This window comes from Oncorhynchus tshawytscha, linkage group LG19 (assembly GCF_018296145.1).
Source record: "Oncorhynchus tshawytscha isolate Ot180627B linkage group LG19, Otsh_v2.0, whole genome shotgun sequence".
Taxonomy (NCBI): domain Eukaryota; kingdom Metazoa; phylum Chordata; class Actinopteri; order Salmoniformes; family Salmonidae; genus Oncorhynchus; species Oncorhynchus tshawytscha.
In genome coordinates, this window is record NC_056447.1 from 33,178,271 (window position 1) to 33,197,206 (window position 18,936).

The window sequence follows — 18,936 nt, forward strand, 5'->3', positions numbered from 1 at the left end:
ACTTACTTGATATATAATACCCCAATTTATACATTTTAAGACATCCTTGTGTGACATCCTTCTTTCTCCTCAGATTCCTCCCAGCTGATGCCGTCCTCTGGTTCTACAATGTCTGCCCAGAGCCAGCCCCAGAACCACAACCCTTTGCAGGCCAGCCACATCCAGCCTCTCATGGACCCAAACATGGCCCAGACCGCCACACCCATGCAGACTAATCTTCAGACACCCATGCAGACTGGTCTACAAAACGCCATGAGTAGCTTAGAAAATGCCTTGCAGGCCAACCTACAGACCCCAATGCAGACCAACATACAGACTACCATAGAAACAACCCCCATGCAGACCAACATGCAGACCAACCTCCAGACCCCCATGCAGACCAACATGCAGACCAACCTCCAGACCCCCATGCAGACCAACCTCCAGACCCCCATGAGCGCCTCCCAGAACATGGAGAAGATAGAGGACCTGCTGGAGAGCCTACAGGAACAGTGATCTTTACTGGGACCACCGACACACTGATGGGGGTTCTAGTGACTTCTGCCCACTCTTTGAACCGCAGACTGGGCCAGGTTGTGTCTGCTGCTTACAATACAACCCCTCCAAGCAACACAGATGGAGAATGGGGGTAAAGATGTCTGGCCATGCTATGAACCCCCTAAGAACATGAAGTAATGAAGACATTTTAAAGATTTTATCAGACGTGCTTGTGAACCCCTAGCTCATATTTTGATGAGTGTCTGTACATGCATTGATAGACAGACGGCCGGGCAGACGGCGTTATGATGGATGGATTGGTTGAGTGACTACTCCTCTTGCTGGATCAGAGGACATTAACTTCTGTATCCATCAGTCTCACATGCAGTGGTTCTTCTATTTCATACTGTGTTATTGATGGCCTAACATATGGGGGGGATACAGAAAGCTGGAGCAAAAGAGAAAGACAGATGGTGGATAGATTGTGAGATTTAAAAGCGAGAGAGTGAAAGAGAAGGGCAGCCAGATGAAGGCATCTTGCTGTGTTCTTGTGAGTGTACAGCACATCTTCAGTCAGATCATACAGCAGTCAGTGTATCTGTCCAACATATCTCATCTCTTCTTTTGGCAATTCCCATAGTCTACATTTAGTTGTGTATTAGTACACACAGGCTTTCTCCATTGTAAATGCTTAGTTTGCGTATGTTCTGCAACTTGTGTTTGTGGGGGGATTTTAGAATTGGATTTGGAAGCATTTCCAGTATATTGTGAATGGAAGGATGCTTTCTACTGGGGAAAGTGAAGCATTGTGTGGTGTTCTAAACATGAAGCACTTTATAAACTGTCTTGTGTGACCAGCCAATCCTTATATCCATCCAGAGGCTCTGGGGTTAGAGCACATGTTCTTGTTGACCTCCATTTAAATAATCATTTGTAATGCTTTTTGTCACAGTATACATTTTAACACATTGTCCATGCATTTATACATTTTCACCATATTTTTGGAGATTTTTCTAAAGATGTTTTTGTCTTAGTGTTGAATTCATCTGAAGCCTATTTATATCAAGTGATCCAGCCAGTGTCTGTCTGTCTCAATTCAGTTGGATTTCCCATAGTGAGTATACAGTCTTCGTTTTGATGTCTGTGTGTAACTAGCTCCTGTTCGTAGGCTTGCATATCTCTGCCTACACCCCCACAAAACATTTATAATTTAAGTCGATACATTGTGTGTACACATACATGAGTGGGTGTGTGTCATTTTTCTAAAAGATTTACAGCATATTGCTATCTGTAGCCTACAATTTACTGTGTACTGTAACAATCTGTGTAATTTAACAGACTGTGTTTTACCTTGTCTTGTGTGTGGTTGTAGTTTTTAGTTGGTTTCTGGTTCATGTACTGACAGATGTTGAACTAGTACTGCCAGTGTTCAGGGCAGAGCTGTGCAAAATAGACACGCAGTACCTCTCCCATGCAACGTCACTAGGGACTCACAGCAACACAAAGGCTGTTCCAATATCCGCACTAGCATACCATTTCCTATGGACTTCCACAGCCAAAGTAGTCTATTGGTATGCTATGCCTGTATGGGCATTGGAACATGCGCTTAAAATCTCTTACTTTGGCTGTGTAGACGGGCCACTCAATTCTGATCTTTTTCCACTAATTGGTCTTTTGACATCAGATCTTTTTCAGTGCTGATCTGATTGGTCAAAAGACCAATTAGTGAAATTTTGTTCAATTGGTCTGCCTATCTAAACACAGCCATGGAGAGAGCCATTCTCATGTTATCTATGGTGCTATGTGCAGATGTGATGGACACTTCTAATGCGATGTTTATACTAATATTTTATACTCATATCAACAGAACTGATATTAATCTTGTGGTTCAGTCTTGTGTTTCTATAGCGATGGCTGTGAGCAGGCAGCGTGAGGGGTGTGTATCTGGACTTACTGAAAACAAATGTTCTGTTCAAAACATCCTAATGTTAACTCATTTACTCTGTTTACTCATTTTTTTAAAACTCATTTTAAATCATGCAACTTTCATGGATATTAACAGTGTTTTTGTACAAATATTTTAAAATGACATTTGTAAGGTACTCTCCCAACAGTTTTGCCTCTTCTGTCATTTCCATGCAAATGAATATGCATTTGAACCCATGTTGCTCTACCCTGCTTTAGATGAAAGGTGATACTGCTATTCCATATCCAATAAGCAGTAGTCTGTTTGACATATTGATATAAACAGATGGAATGACTACTTTTCAGTTGTTGCTCAGATCCCTATATGTTCATGTAGGCATTTGACATTTCATATTTTCTCATTCTGTCCTGAGAAAGTATCTACTCCATATACAGATGTTTTCACCCATGATTCAGATTACATGATGTTCTGATGTACAGTATATAATTGTTAAACCGTTGGACGAACTCCAGTGTACAGTTAGGTGTGTATACTACCAGATGTCTTCATGTAGAACACGGGCCAACAGTAGTAAACTCATTCTAAGCTAACCATAAATTTTGAAATGGACACCGTTCCAGCATAGAAATGAGTTATTTATTCCCACAGATAATGTATACTATTTTGAACACAATTGGTTTCACCTATCCAAAATGTCAGTTTGTCCTAAACACAATAGGTGATCACATCTCTAAATACTGATGTTCAAGCCTCCATTCTATTTCAATGGGGGATTTTCAAGAGCACATAGTTTGGCATAGTAATGCCATACAAATAGATGAAGCCAACCTTGAGTATCTCCTCTCTGTGATGAATGTAGCTTTACCTCAGTGAGAAATCTGTTAGTACCGGACCAATTCTACTGTTTTTAGAGAAAATATTTAAGGTATCCTAATATTGACCCTTTGGTACGTTGGACGTGTGGAAATACATTATGTTATGGTTCTAATGTCTGGTTTCATGATCCAAGACCTACTGTCACACTCACTTCGATGTATCTATTGCTTAACTGTTTGAATTCATCACATTCATCTGAAAATACTAGCTAAAAAGTTCACTTTGAAGTGGAAAAATAGCACACACATGGTCTCCATCCACAAATCAGTTGTCATTATCTCATGTTGAAATGTGAGATAGGGGGGATCAGTTGTGAAGTTCTGTGTGCCTTGAAAAACCATCAGTGTAGTATGTTTACCAGATTCCCTTTGTGTCGTGAGTCAAGACTGCACATCTCCCTTGTCTAATGTTCTATGTCTAGATGAACTCTGACCTGTCATTCTTCAGTCTAGTGTCAGTGATCTGCTTTTAGTTCCATGACCACCTTAACCAATGCAGTGTGATTTAATGTCACCCATCCCTGGTTGCAATACTACAAATGTGATCACCTTCACTCTTGAACTGCTGTGCAGCTTAACACAAACTGTATACATGTTTGTTTCTATCCTAATTTCAGGACTGTTGAGATTCATAGTTGTGAGATGGAAAAGGAAGGTGATTGTTCTGATTAGATGTTGCAGAAAGCTCTTGTTGGTGTGTGCTTGTCAGTATTACTGTTGCTGTGAAGAGCTTGACATGAGATCAAAAGGAGTGATAAGCATTTCAGTTTCAGTACCTATTCAGGCAATGCGTCAGTTACCCTCTGTTTTGTCATACATATGAAATGTATTTTTGTGATGTATATTTCTCATTCTGCTGCTACATGATGAGTAAATAAAGATGAAGGTCTTTGCTTCAACTGTTTTCTTCTGGGTCAATGGTGGCTGGATATTAAAATGTATTCAATTTAGTGAACTTAGTTGAACTTGATGTATTTTTAAAAATCCAATCCAATATGTAGGGACATAAGTAGGCCTAATAGTTCTACATTTTAACAAAGTATCTGCACAAGTATAATAAACATTTCACACGTTTTACAATACATCAGAAATGTATATTTGAACTCAAGGGGAATTTCAGTCATGTCGATTCCAGAAGGTTCATTTGATCACTGCTGAGGCTCCTGGGTCGTACTTCCAAGCCAGTCACTCTGCAGAGAGAAAAAGAAATGGTCTTTGACATACCTTTTTTACTAGGCTAGTTAATACATTTTTGGGGGTTGAGTGATTTGATAATGACTTAACTGCAAAAAAGTCAACCCTTTCCCAACATACTGAGCCAATTGACACTTAAATATCATATTTCATAATTTTGTAGGAGGAAAATGTCATGTTGAGGGTTCTTGAATCCTTTTATCTTAAAATGCTATGTTTTATACATTAAGGATTTTATGTAGTTGTAAACAGCTGGTTCGTGTCCACTGTGAGATCGGAGGCTTGGCACTCAGCATTAAGGAGAGAAATTGGGGGCAAGGCCCTGCAATAGCCTAGTGCCCTGTCCGGGGGGTGTACTTATACATCAAACTGCCTCACACTACAGCAACGGGAGATGGGCTCCAGCTCGCACAAGCATGTTTTATTTAAACCCCAAAAATGAATGGATTTTTTGTTGTGGTTGATTAATTCATTACATCAGTTTGGGCAGTCTACATTGTGGATCCTTCAGTACAGCTGAGAACAATTTCACTCCTGAGTCTCCTGGATCGTTCCCATTCAGATTCAGCAGCCACATGCGTGAGGGGGTTGACTTCACAGCTGAAGCCAGAGAAGCAAAGCCTTCCTCTGTGATTGCACAGTCCAAAAGCCTGCAGAGGAGAAGAGAGAAGCACCTCACTATCACAACTCTATGCAGTTGGAGATTTGTTTAGCATGGGTGGAGAATAGTGCAGAAAATATGATGCATGTTGTTAAGCATTGCTTATGTCAAAACACCAGGTTGTTTTACATTACTAGAGATGTGCAGATCCATTCATTTAGAACACAAAGCATGACTAATGTTCATAACCATACTGTTGATAACAGGCTGATGCATACATAAGCCTGATATGGCCCTTACAGAAAATATTGTAGTTTTGAAACTGCAGTAACAGTGCAGTTACACTGCACAATTACTGCAGAAAAAAATAACTGATTTTGGATGCAGTATTTGTAGCATACTGCGGTTATACTGCAATCTTTTTTCGAACGGGGGGGCTGTGTGTGATTCACTTCATTAAGTAGATTCATGTTTAGTTGCGACAGTACATTTCTAGAGATACAACTGCAAGTATCATTTAAAACACACAAGGCATGATATTCAGTGACTCAGATAATGTATGTATTATCTTTAGTGAGGTAATGAATGTAGATTAGTGATTCATCTGCTGTACAAAATATACTGCATGACTCACAACATGCTCAGACTATGTTCATATTGATAACAAGCTGATGTATACACAAAAGCTGATATAGTTATACAGTTGTATTTGTGTGAAAGTTCAACAGGTGGCAATAGCACTTCATTAAACAGATGAACATGATTGATGTTTAGTTGTAAATATTCACTTCAGTATCTCCAGCTGACAGAGTGGATGCTTCAGTACAGCAGAGAGCAGCTTCACTCCTGAGACTCCTGGGTTATTGCAGCTGAGGTCCAGCTCTCTCAGGTGTGAGGGGTTTGACCTCAGAGCTGAAGCCAAAGCAACACAACCTTCCTCCTTAATTCGACAGTTAAACAAGCTGTGTGGAGAGAATTAATGATATATCAACATGGTATGATTACAATGATGTAGTATATCAGAACTTTAGGGTTATTTCAATTCATATGATCTTGGTTACATACATTAATAATGACTATCAACTTTGTAATTATTCTATTCACATGTAATGCACTGTGAAGAACAGTATTCAGTTGTAATGCTTAATTCAGTGCACAAGTCAGTCTATAAAAATCACCAACAATAATGTGTGCTGTAGAGAAACTGGATCAAAGGTTTATATCTAGTCATCTTAACAGTCACCTTAATTTCTCCAGTTTGCAGCGTGGATCCTCTAGTACAGCAGAGAGCAGCTTCACTCCTGAGTCTATTGGTGTATTCTGGCTGAGGTCCAGCTCTCTCAGGTAGGAGGGGTTTGACCTCAGAGCTGAAGCCAAAGATGTAGATCCTTCCTCTGTAAGACCACAGTCTGACAGTCTGCAGATATAAAGAGATGGTATGATATCCATCAGCCTGAGTCATTGATTAAGGTGGGTGTGGCATGAGCAGGCAGTGATCAACAATGTATTTTACACGGATAGTAAAATATCAAAATAGGCTTTTACATAAAAATATCAAAATATCTTTATGTAAAGTATGTTATCTATTGGAAAAAAAAACAATTTTAGACAATATTCAAAACAGAAATGTTTACAATTAGTTTCCCTGCTCACTTCAGTGTTGCCAGTTTACAGCGTGGATCATCCAGTAGATCAGAGAGCTGCATCACTCCTGAGTCTCCTGGTTTATTGTTGCTGAGGTCCAGCTCTCTCAGGTGGGAAACGGGGATTGACCTCAGAGCTGAGAACAAAGCACAGCCTTTCTCTTCAACGTCACATCCTGATAGCCTGTAGATACAGGAGAAAACCTGTTAACTGACACCGATCACATATTACTAATGAGGTTTTAAATACAGATGAGTTTCTTTCCAAAATGCTATATACTTAGTGGCCAGTTTATTCGGTCCGGTCCATCTAGTACCGGGTCGGACCCCCGTTCGCCTAGAGAACAGCCTACATTCTTCTGGGTATGGAAAAGTTGCTCAATTTGTATCAGGGGACCTAATGTGTGCCAGGCAAACATTCCCCACACCATTACACCCCTGCCACCAGCCTGAACCATTGACATCAGACAGGATGGGGCCATTGATTCATGCTGCTTAGGCCAAATCCTAACTCTGCCATTAGCATGATGCAACAGGAACCGTGATTCGTCAGACAAGGCAATGTTTTCCCACGTTTTAGCTGATAGGAGTGGAACCCGGTGTGGTCGTCTGCTGTAATAGCCCATCCGTGACAAAGACCAATGAGTTGTGCGTTCTGAGATGCCGTTCTGCACACCACTGTCGTACTGCTCTGTTATTTGCCAGTTTGTGGCTCGCCTGCTAGCTTGCACAATTCTTGCCATTCTCCTTTGACCTCTCATCAACGAGTTGCTTTCGCCCGCAGGACAGCCGCTGACTGGATGTTTTTTGTTTGTTGCACCATTCTGAGTGCGTGAAAAACCGAGTAGGCCGGCCGTTTCTGAGATACTGGAACGGGCGTTCCTGGCACTGACGATCATACCACGCTCAAAGTTGCTTAGGTTAATGGTTTTGCCTATTCGAACGTTCAACTGAACACTAACTGAATGCCTCGATACCTGTTTTATATAACAAACCATGGCCACTTGACTCACTGTCTGTAGGAGTGAACCATTTTCGTGAATGGGGTGGTCTACCTACTGAATGTATATCAATTTTCAGAAATGGTAAATAGCTTTTATTGTTTAAAGAACTTAGTGAAATAACACACATCTCTTTTCATATCTAATCACGGCATGGGCTTGTTCAATTACAATTATTTGTTTGAAATCACTTGGTTACATTTCAGAGAGACAAAATCATGTTTATTTGCAAAACACAATATATGCGCCTCACTCTCAGAGAAATAAGTAGCACTGCTAGCTTTTACAGTCAAATTTAACAGAACTGTACACATTTGTGACATCAACATTTTAAAACATTAAATAATACAGTAACATGAGTTCTGTATGTAAAATATTTACATTGGACATTTAGCAAATGCTCTTATCCAGAGCAACTTACAATTAGTGTATTCATCTTAAGATACGGTAGCTAGGTGAGACAACCACATATCACAGTCACATATACAGGGTATGAAGATTCCATTCCAGCTAAACAATAGATATATAGGGTTTACCCCCCCAAAAAAACATTTTAATATACACCTCAAATTTATAATAAAAAGAAATCTGAGAACAGTAATATTTTACACACTTTAACCTCTTAGTGATCCCTTCGCACCCATATTGCTGGAGAAAAAACACAGAATTCTTAAAAAAATTGGTGGATATAACATTTTGGAAATATACTCTTCAGATGCTAATATCTTAATAGTTATCATCTAATGGTTATTTGGTAACACGACCAGGGACTCAACATAAAACCCATATGGTTCAGTTATCTGTATTGTTCACTCTGTAGATTATTCCTCAGTAGCTGTACAACATAACAATAAAAACTTGAATTAACTAAACCATATAGGTTTCTTGTTGAGTCCATTTAGGATGATGAGAGTAATTAGTATGTTTAATTCAGTGAGTCACATTATCTATAATTTCAATTTTGTATCTTGAGTTATTGCCATACACTCACCTTAGTTTCTCCAGTTTAAAGAGTGGATTATTTAGTACAGAGAAGAGAGGCTTCAAATTTGAGTCTTCTGAGAATTGCAGGTCCAGTTCTCTCAGGTGTGAAGGGTTTGATCTAAGAGCTGAACCCAGAGAAGCGAAGTCTTGAACTGGGACACTACAGCTGCAGATAGAGAAAGATTATATCTTAATTCATTCTGTTTACATCGATCTGCATTATTCATTTATGGGATAGAATACTACACTCTTAGAAGAAAAGGTGCTATCATAAAAGGGTTCTTCAGCTGTCCCCATAGGAGAACCCTTTAAATAACCCTTGGTTCCAGGTAGAACCCTTTTGGTTCAAAGTAGAAATGTTTTGGGTTCCGTGTAGAACCCCGTTTCTTCCTGGAACAAAATAGGGTTCTCCTATGGGGACAGCCAAAGAACCATTTTTTTCTAAGAGTGCAGTTATTCTGACAATATCTGGAAAATAGAACATTGTGTTGACTTTAATTTCTAAGATGTGAGACGGGCCTTGGTTGCATTTCAAATTGTCAAAATAGTGTGCTACTACCAATCATTAAGATAACTTAGCGCCTCACATCAGTTTCTCCAGTTTACAGCGTGGATCCTTCAGTGCAGCAGAGAACAGCTTCAGTCTAGAGTCTTGTGAGTAACTAGCCACATTCAGCTCTCTCAGATGTGAGGGGTTTGACCTCAGCGCTGAGGCCAGATTAGAAAAGCCTTCCCCTTGATCATCAGAGTGATAGAGACAGAGTCTGCAGACAAAGAGAGAAGCTCTTCATTCACTACTACAGTAATATACAGTAACATAATACATACAATGCCACAACTATTACGCTTGTACTCACTCCACTCTTACTGCTACATACAGTGGGGAGAACAAGTATTTGATAACCTGTAAAATCAGCAGTGTTTCTTACTTACAAAGCATGTAGAGGTCTGTAATTTTTATCATAGGTACACTTCAACTGTGAGAGACGGAATTTAAAGCAAAAATCCAGAAAATCACATTGTATGATTTTTAAGTAATTAATTTGCATTTTATTGCATGATATAAGTATTTGATCACCTACCAACCAGTAAGAATTCCGTCTCTCACAGACCTGTTAGTTTTTCTTTAAGAAGCACTCCTGTTCTCCACTCATTACCTGTATTAACTGCACCTGTTTGAACTCATTACTTGTATAAAAGACACCTGTCCACACGCTCAATCAAACAGACTCCAACCTCTCCACAATGGCCAAGACCAGAGAGCTGTGTAAGGACATCAGGGAAAAAATTGTAGACCTGCACAAGGCTGGGATGGGCTACAGGACAATAGGCAAACAGCTTGGTGAGAAGGCAACAACTGTTGGCGCAATTATTAGAAAATGTAAGAAGTTCAAGATGACGGTCAATCACCCTCGGTCTGGGGCTCCATGCAAGATCTCACCTCGTGGGGCATCAATGATCATGAGGAAGGTGAGGGATCAGCCCAGAACTACACGGCAGGACCTGGTCAATGACCTGAAGAGAGCAGGGACCACAGTCTCAAAGATAACCATTAGTAACACACTTCGCCGTCATGGATTAAAATCCTGCAGCGCACGCAAGGTCCCCCTGCTCAAGCCAGTGCATGTCCAGGCCCGTCTGAAGTTTGCCAATGACCATCTGGATGATCCAGAGGAGGAATGGGAGAAGGTCATGTGGTCTGATGAGACAAAAATAGAGCTTTTTGGTCTAAACTCCACTCGCCGTGTTTGGAGGAAGAAGGATGAGTACAACCCCAAGAACACCATCCCAACCGTGAAGCATGGAGGTGGAAACATCATTCTTTGGGGATGCTTTTCTGCAAAGGGTCAGGACGACTGCACCGTATTGAGGGGAGGATGGATGGGGCCATGTATCGCGAGATCTTGGCCAACAACCTCCTTCCCTCAGTAAGAGCATTGAAGATGGGTCGTGGCTGGGTCTTCCAGCATGACAACGACCCGAAACACACAGCCAAGGCAACTAAGTAGTGGCTCCGTAAGAAGCATCTCAAGGTCCTGGAGTGGCCTAGCCAGTCTCCAGACCTGAACCCAATAGAAAATCTTTGGAGGGAGCTGAAAGTCTGTATTGCCCAGCGACAGCCCCGAAACCTGAAGGATCTGGAGAAGGTCTGTATGGAGGAGTGGGCCAAAATCCCTGCTGCAGTGTGTGCAAACCTGGTCAAGAACTACAGGAAACGTATGATCTCTGTAATTGCAAACAATTGTTTCTTTACCAAATATTAAGTTCTGCTTTTATGATGTATCAAATACTTATGTCATGCAATAAAATGCAAATTAATGACTTAAAAATCATACAATGTGATTTTCTGAATTTTTGTTTTAGATTCCGTCTCTCACAGTTGAAGTCTACCTATGATAAAAATTACAGACCTCTACATGCTTTGTAAGTAGGAAAACCTGCAGAATCGGCAGTGTATCAATACTTGTTCTCCCCAATGCATACTTTTCATTTTGGACCTTCAGCAGAATGATAATGTAAAAAATGATAACATGTACCAGTAAAAGCAGAGAACAAGTGTAATAGTTGTGGTGTTGTACAGTATGTCCTACATAGCTGCATGTGCTTCTCAAATAAATTCTCTGATACGATAGTACTAGTAACAGATGCTTACAGTACCATCTAAGGAACAATATGGTCAATGTCACATTTTACCTCAGTATCTCCAATTTACAGAGTGGATCTTCCAGTACAGCAGAGAGCTGCCTCACTCCTGATGAAGCCATTTCATAATTGTAGCGCAGGTCCAGCTCTCTCAGGTGTGAGGGGTTTGACTTTAGAGCTGAAGCCAGAGAACAGAAGCCTTCCTCTGTGACACTACAAGCTACCAGCCTGCAGACAGAGAAGCTTTTCTTTACCTCACTGTAAAACTGACATACTGGAATTGACCCCAAGCCTGATGCACTCACTGTACAGTAAGTCCCTTTGGATAAAGCACCTGCTAAAATGATGTATATTATTCATCATTAACACTACAACAACTGCAACTAAAACAAGGTGGTTCTGGAAATATTGTTTATCATATCCACACCTCAGTGTTTCCAACCGACAGAGTGGATCATCCAGCACCACAGAGAGCTCCTTCACTCCTAATTTTACTTCTGAATTCCAGTCTAGATCCAGCTCTCTCAGGTGTGAGGGGTTTGACCTCAGAGCTGAAGCCAGAAAAGTACAGCCTTCCTGTGTGACACTACAGTGTGACAGCCTGCAAAGGAAGAGGGATTTCTTCACTACACATAAAATAACGTAGGAATAAATGTCCAAATATCTCAACTGAAAACATCTAAAGCCTAATATAACATGACACCGGAACAATTATTATTGTTTTAGTTAGTGAGTTGTGACAGTATTTACCTAAGTCTCTCCAATTTACAATGTGGATCCTTCAGTACAGCAGAGAGCATCATCACTGCAGAGTCTCCTAAGGTGTTTTTGCTCAAGTCCAGCTCTCTGAGATGTGAGGGGTTTGACATCAGAGCTGAAGCCAGAAAACCAAAGCCGCCTTCTTTGACAACACACCATGATAGACTGCAGAATAAGAGAAAAGTTTAAAAAAATAAAAAATATGAAAACAGACTACTGTATTCTCAGTAGAAACTATTCTGGCAACAACTCTAATACCTACAACAAAACTGTAACTACTCTAGCCAACCTGTTACCTGTCCAGCCTGCTCTCTCCCAGGTATAACTCTACTCTAGCCAACCTGTTACCTGTCCAGCCTGCTCTCCCCCAGGTCTAACTCTACTCTAGCCAACCTGTTACCTGTCCAGCCTGCTCTCTCCCAGGTCTAACTCTACTCTAGCCAACCTGTTACCTGTCCAGCCTGCTCTCCCCAGGTCTAACTCTACTCTAGCCAACCTGTTACCTGTCCAGCCTGCTCTCCCCAGGTCTAACTCTACTCTAGCCAACCTGTTACCTGTCCAGCCTGCTCTCTCCCAGGTATAACTCTACTCTAGCCAACCTGTTACCTGTCCAGCCTGCTCTCTCCCAGGTCTAACTCTACTCTAGCCAACCTGTTACCTGTCCAGCCTGCTCTCTCCCAGGTCTAACTCTACTCTAGCCAACCTGTTACCTGTCCAGCCTGCTCTCTCCCAGGTCTAACTCTACTCTAGCCAACCTGTTACCTGTCCAGCCTGCTCTCTCCCAGGTATAACTCTACTCTAGCCAACCTGTTACCTGTCCAGCCTGCTCTCCCCAGGTCTAACTCTACTCTAGCCAACCTGTTACCTGTCCAGCCTGCTCTCTCCCAGGTATAACTCTACTCTAGCCAACCTGTTACCTGTCCAGCCTGCTCTCCCCAGGTCTAACTCTACTCTAGCCAACCTGTTACCTGTCCAGCCTGCTCTCTCCCAGGTCTAACTCTACTCTAGCCAACCTGTTACCTGTCCAGCCTGGTCTCCCCAGGTCTAACTCTACTCTAGCCAACCTGTTACCTGTCCAGCCTGCTCTCCCCCAGGTCTAACTCTACTCTAGCCAACCTGTTACCTGTCCAGCCTGGTCTCCCCAGGTCTAACTCTACTCTAGCCAACCTGTTACCTGTCCAGCCTGGTCTCCCCCAGGTCTAACTCTACTCTAGCCAACCTGTTACCTGTCCAGCCTGGTCTCCCCCAGGTCTAACTCTACTCTAGCCAACCTGTTACCTGTCCAGCCTGCTCTCCCCCAGGTAAAAGCCAACTGAGCACCTAAGTCTTTCCAGGAACTCCCTTCAGCTAGGAATGTTCCATCATGATAGCCCCAAAACACATTCCTACCATAAATGCATCATTTCCCATGGACATATAACATCATAAACACACACTTCAACAACTTGTGCAATAACTTCTACTTTAAGTCACACAATACATATTCACTTCAGACAAACACACAAGGTAGGTTAAATTATATGATTATACTCTACCAACACTTCAATCATTATTCTGATAATATATTTCACATTGCTAGAGCATGTACGTTTAAAATGGGCAGCTTTATACATGGTAAAAACATGGTTAACAAGTTTTTTTTAAATTAGGAACTGGCTTGCACAACTAACACTCGACTTTTGCGCCTTACGTCAAAGTATTGTTGGCAAACGGAACGCGCTACTCAATCCAACATATTCTCTTTTGTTTCGGGATTCTTGGCTATACCTTGAAGAGATACAATAAAAGAGTCTTTCTCCAACCAGTCATTTGTTTCAGTGTCATTGACATGTGCTCCATTACAAAGGGAGTCATTTTAAAATGGACTGTTCAAACATTTATTATAAAACCATAACATTGTGTTTACGTCAATACATACAGTACATATGAACTTATATTCAAATGGTGAAAGGTGTGACCAATGTCATGGGTTAAGAAAATATTCAGTTAAGCATATTCAGTTATCCCCAGGTGAAATCTGTCAAATGATTGTTTAAAGTGAACTTGGTTTAGCTTGGAGTAAAGTATTTGGAAGTACAGACCCCAAACCTCCATTCTCACCTTAGTGTCTCCAGTTTACAGCGTGGATCCTCCAGTACAGCCGAGAGCAGTATCACTCCTGAATCTCCTGGTTCATTGTCAGTCAGGTCCAGCTCTCTCAAGTGAGAAGGGTTTGACCTTAGAGCTGAAGCTAGAGAAGCACAGCTATCCTCTGAGATTCTACAGCACGATAGCCTTGAGAGAAAATAATATTTCAGTCCGAAACTTTTCAACATAAAATACTTTCTAATTTCATTTCATATTCAAAGCTATTCAATTAACTACAAAAATGCAAATGTAACTTTTTCGGACCAAATAAACAGTGGATATAAAAAAATGAGAGAAATGTTAGTGGAAAATGTCCTCTAAATTCCACACTCACCTCAATGTCTGCAGTTTACAGTGTGGATTTTCCAGTACAGTAGAGAGCAGCTTCACTCCTGAGTCTCCTGGGTTATTCCCACTCAAATCCAGCTCTCTCAAATGTGAGGGGTTAGATCTCAGAGCTGATGCCAGAGAAGTACAGCTTTTCTCTGTGATTCTACAGTTTGACAACCTGCGGTAAGATAAACAGCCGCTTGTCTATTAGACCATTTCAACACATCGCAGAACAAATTAAGAGGCAGACATGTACTGGTCTAAACACCAGCTTATTGAACATGATCTATGCACTAGGTACATTTCTATATGACATCTGTTTAGTATGATACTGTATCTAGTACAACAGGTTTAGATAATATTCATTCAAATAAGATAAAATTATCAATGAAAATGTTAAAATGTTTTATATCAATTAACATTAGTTTAGTTTGTTATGACCGTATTCACCTCAGTGTCTTCAGTTTACAGTGAAAATCCTCCAGTACAGTAGAAAGTAGCTTAATTCCTGAGTCTCCTGGGTTATTGTAGCTCAGGTCCAGCTCTCTCAGGTGAGAGGGGTTTGACTTCAGAGTTAAAGTCGGAGAAGCACAATCTTTGTTTGTGAAATCACAGTTTGACAGCCTACACAGAGACAACAGATCAATCAGTCTCTCACTGTAAACCCGAGATGTATAAATCTGTGAAATTACCACAGCAAATTATTCAATATTCAAAATTATTTTAATAGGTTAGACCATGACAGTAACCCAATGTATGATAGAGTGTGTCGTGTAATCTATTGAAAGTATCAATGACTATATGATCAGCATTAAAACAATGTTTTTTTAAATTTACACTGACCTCAGTATCTCCAGTTTACAGTGTGGATCCTCCAGTACAGCATATAGGAGCTTCACTCCTGAGTCTCCTGGGTTATTGTAGCTCAGATCCAGAGCTCTCAGCTGAGAGGGGTTTGATCTCAGAGCTGAGGCCAGAGAAGCACAGCCTTCCTCTGTGACGCCACAGGCTGACAGGCTGCAGAGAAAGAAAGACTTTTAAATTCTTAACACTCAATACAATGCTACACACATTACGTTCTTTGTTTTATTCTTCCATGGCAACTGAGGGCAGTAAAGATGACTCCTAATTTGTATAGATTACTTTTGAATACTCTTATTGCAGGTTTATTAAGTCTCATGGTTTTCAGAACTTACTATCAGGTGAATTATTACACTTAGGACAAAATAATGATAATTGTAAGAATTTCACACATACAAAAAAAACAGAGAATAAATCTTAGTGATAAGAGATTTTGTGAGTGCAGGCCCAGAGTCATTTAGAAACATGAAGACTATAGAGTCCTATGGCCAAGTCATATATATACACATAACACACACACACACATATATACAGTGCCTTGCGAAAGTATTCGGCCCCCTTGAACTTTGCGACCTTTTGCCACATTTCAGGCTTCAAACATAATGATATAAAACTGTATTTTTTGTGAAGAATCAACAACAAGTGGGACACAATCATGAAGTGGAACGACATTTATTGGATATTTCAAACTTTTTTAACAAATCAAAAACTGAAAAATTGGGCGTGCAAAATTATTCAGCCCCTTTACTTTCAGTGCAGCAAACTCTCTCCAGAAGTTCAGTGAGGATCTCTGAATGATCCAATGTTGACCTAAATGACTAATGATGATAAATACAATCCACCTGTGTGTAATCAAGTCTCCGTATAAATGCACCTGCACTGTGATAGTGTCAGAGGTCCGTTAAAAGCGCAGAGAGCATCATGAAGAACAAGGAACACACCAGGCAGGTCCGAGATACTGTTGTGAAGAAGTTTAAAGACGGATTTGGATACAAAAAGATTTCCCAAGCTTTAAACATCCCAAGGAGCACTGTGCAAGCGATAATATTGAAATGGAAGGAGTATCAGACCACTGCAAATCTACCAAGACCTGGCCGTCCCTCTAAACTTTCAGCTCATACAAGGAGAAGACTGATCAGAGATGCAGCCAAGAGGCCCATGATCACTCTGGATGAACTGCAGAGATCTACAGCTGAGGTGGGAGACTCTGTCCATAGGACAACAATCAGTCGTATATTGCACAAATCTGGCCTTTATGGAAGAGTGGCAAGAAGAAAGCCATTTCTTAAAGATATCCATAAAAAGTGTCGTTTAAAGTTTGCCACAAGCCACCTGGGAGACACACCAAACATGTGGAAGAAGGTGCTCTGGTCAGATGAAACCAAAATTGAACTTTTTGTCAACAATGCAAAACGTTATGTTTGACGTAAAAGCAACACAGCTCATCACCCTGAACACACCATCCCCACTGTCAAACATGGTGGTGGCAGCATCATGGTTTGGGCCTGCTTTTCTTCAGCAGGGACAGGGAAGATGGTTAAAATTGATGGGAAGATGGATGGAGCCAAATACAGGACCATTCTGGAAGAAAACCTGATGGAGTCTGCAAAAGACCTGAGACTGGGACGGAGATTTGTCTTCCAACAAGACAATGATCCAAAACATAAAGCAAAATCTACAATGGAATGGTTCAAAAATAAGCATATCCAGGTGTTAGAATGGCCAAGTCAAAGTCCAGACCTGAATCCAAACGAGAATCTGTGCAAAGAACTGAAGTTGAAGATGTCGTTCCCATAGCAACGATTAAAACATTCCCTAACCAGAAACCGTGGATTGATGGCAGCATTCGTGTGAAACTGAAGGCACGAACCACTGCTTTTAATCAGGGCAAGGTGTCTGGTAACATGACTGAATACAAACAGTGCAGCTATTCCCTCCGCAAGGCTATCAAACAAGCTAAGCGCCAGTACAGAGACAAAGTAGAATCTCAATTCAACGGCTCAGACACAAGAGGCATGTGGCAGGGTCTACAGTCAATCACGGACTACAGGAAGAAACCCAGCCCAGTCACGGACCAGGATGTCTTGCTCCCAGGCAGACTAAATAACTTTTTGCCCGCTTTGAGGACAATACAGTGCCACTGACACGGCCTGCAACGGAAACATGCGGTCTCTCCTTCACTGCAGCCGAAGTGAGTAAGACATTTAAACGTGTTAACCCTCGCAAGGCCGCAGGCCCAGACGGCATCCCCAGCCGCGCCCTCAGAGCATGCGCAGACCAGCTGGCCGGTGTGTTTACGGACATATTCAATCAATCACTATACCAGTCTGCTGTTCCCACATGCTTCAAGAGGGCCACCATTGTTCCTGTTCCCAAGAAAGCTAAGGTAACTGAGCTAAACGACTACCGCCCCGTAGCACTCACATCCGTCATCATGAAGTGCTTTGAGAGACTAGTCAAGGACCATATCACCTCCAACCTACCTGACACCCTTGACCCACTCCAATTTGCTTACCGCCCAAATAGGTCCACAGACGATGCAATCTCAACCACACTGCACACTGCCCTAACCCATCTGGACAAGAGGAATACCTATGTGAGAATGCTGTTCATCGACTACAGCTCGGCATTCAACACCATAGTACACTCGAAGCTCGTCATCAAGCTCGAGACCCTGGGTCTCGACCCCGCCCTGTGCAACTGGGTACTGGACTTCCTGACGGGCCGCCCCCAGGTGGTGAGGGTAGGCAACAACATCTCCTCCCCGCTGATCCTCAACACTGGGGCCCCAACAAGGGTGCGTTCTGAGCCCTCTCCTGTACTCCCTGTTCACCCACGACTGCGTGGCCATGCACGCCTCCAACTCAATCATCAAGTTTGCGGACGACACAACAGTGGTAGGCTTGATTACCAACAACGACGAGACGTCCTACAGGGAGGAGGTGAGGGCCCTCGGAGTGTGGTGTCAGGAAAATAACCTCACACTCAACGTCAACAAAACTAAGGAGATGATTGTGGACTTCAGGAAACAGCAGAGGGAACACCCCCCCATCCACATTGATGGAACAGTAGTGGAGAGGGTAGCAAGTTTTAAGTTCCTCTGCATACACATCACAGACGAACTGAATTGGTCCACTCACACAGACAGCATCGTGAGGAAGGCGCAGCAGCGCCTCTTCAACCTCAGGAGGCTGAAGAAATTCGGCTTGTCACCAAAAGCACTCACAAACTTCTACAGATGCACAATCGAGAGCATCCTGGTGGGCTGTATCACCGCCTGGTATGGCAACTGCACCGCCCTCAACCGTAAGGCTCTCCAGAGGGTAGTGAGGTCTGCACAACGCATCACCGGGGGCAAACTACCTGCCCTCCAGGACACCTACACCACCCGATGCTACAGGAAGGCCATAAAGATCATCAAGGACATCAACCACCCGAGCCACTGCCTGTTCACCCCGCTGTCATCCAGAAGGCGAGGTCAGTACAGGTGCATCAAAGCTGGGACCGAGAGACT

General features: G+C 42.0%; 2 protein-coding genes across 10 annotated transcripts in view; one reads left to right on the top strand and one right to left on the bottom strand.

Annotated features, from left to right (window-relative positions):
* Positions 1-4,178, top strand: part of nfat5a (nuclear factor of activated T cells 5a) — an 18,863-nt gene extending 14,685 nt beyond the window's left edge. Inside the window, exon 12 of the mRNA XM_024379644.2 lies at positions 74-4,178. Within this exon, the coding sequence (XP_024235412.1) occupies positions 74-495 (422 nt within the window). The 3' untranslated portion in view covers positions 496-4,178. The remainder of the gene's footprint in view (positions 1-73) is intronic.
* LOC112218652 (NACHT, LRR and PYD domains-containing protein 12) overlaps positions 3,019-18,936 on the bottom strand; it is a 26,651-nt gene continuing 10,733 nt past the window's right edge. For 7 of the 9 annotated variants that reach the window (XM_042301604.1, XM_042301602.1, XM_042301601.1 and 4 more), the window contains 14 exons: positions 15,405-15,578; positions 15,012-15,185; positions 14,566-14,739; positions 14,205-14,378; positions 12,096-12,269; positions 11,773-11,946; positions 11,397-11,573; positions 9,290-9,466; positions 8,710-8,868; positions 6,728-6,901; positions 6,318-6,491; positions 5,863-6,036; positions 4,950-5,123; positions 3,019-4,469 (listed from right to left, as the gene is read on the bottom strand). In XM_042301604.1, coding sequence (XP_042157538.1) covers positions 4,400-4,469; positions 4,950-5,123; positions 5,863-6,036; positions 6,318-6,491; positions 6,728-6,901; positions 8,710-8,868; positions 9,290-9,466; positions 11,397-11,573; positions 11,773-11,946; positions 12,096-12,269; positions 14,205-14,378; positions 14,566-14,739; positions 15,012-15,185; positions 15,405-15,578 — 2,323 coding nt within the window. In that variant the 3' untranslated portion in view covers positions 3,019-4,399. Of the gene's footprint in view, positions 4,470-4,949; positions 5,124-5,862; positions 6,037-6,317; positions 6,492-6,727; positions 6,902-8,177; positions 8,367-8,709; positions 8,869-9,289; positions 9,467-11,396; positions 11,574-11,772; positions 11,947-12,095; positions 12,270-14,204; positions 14,379-14,565; positions 14,740-15,011; positions 15,186-15,404; positions 15,579-18,936 lie in introns of those variants that run through there. The other 2 variants (XM_042301606.1, XM_042301607.1) reach the window with 2 other exon arrangements.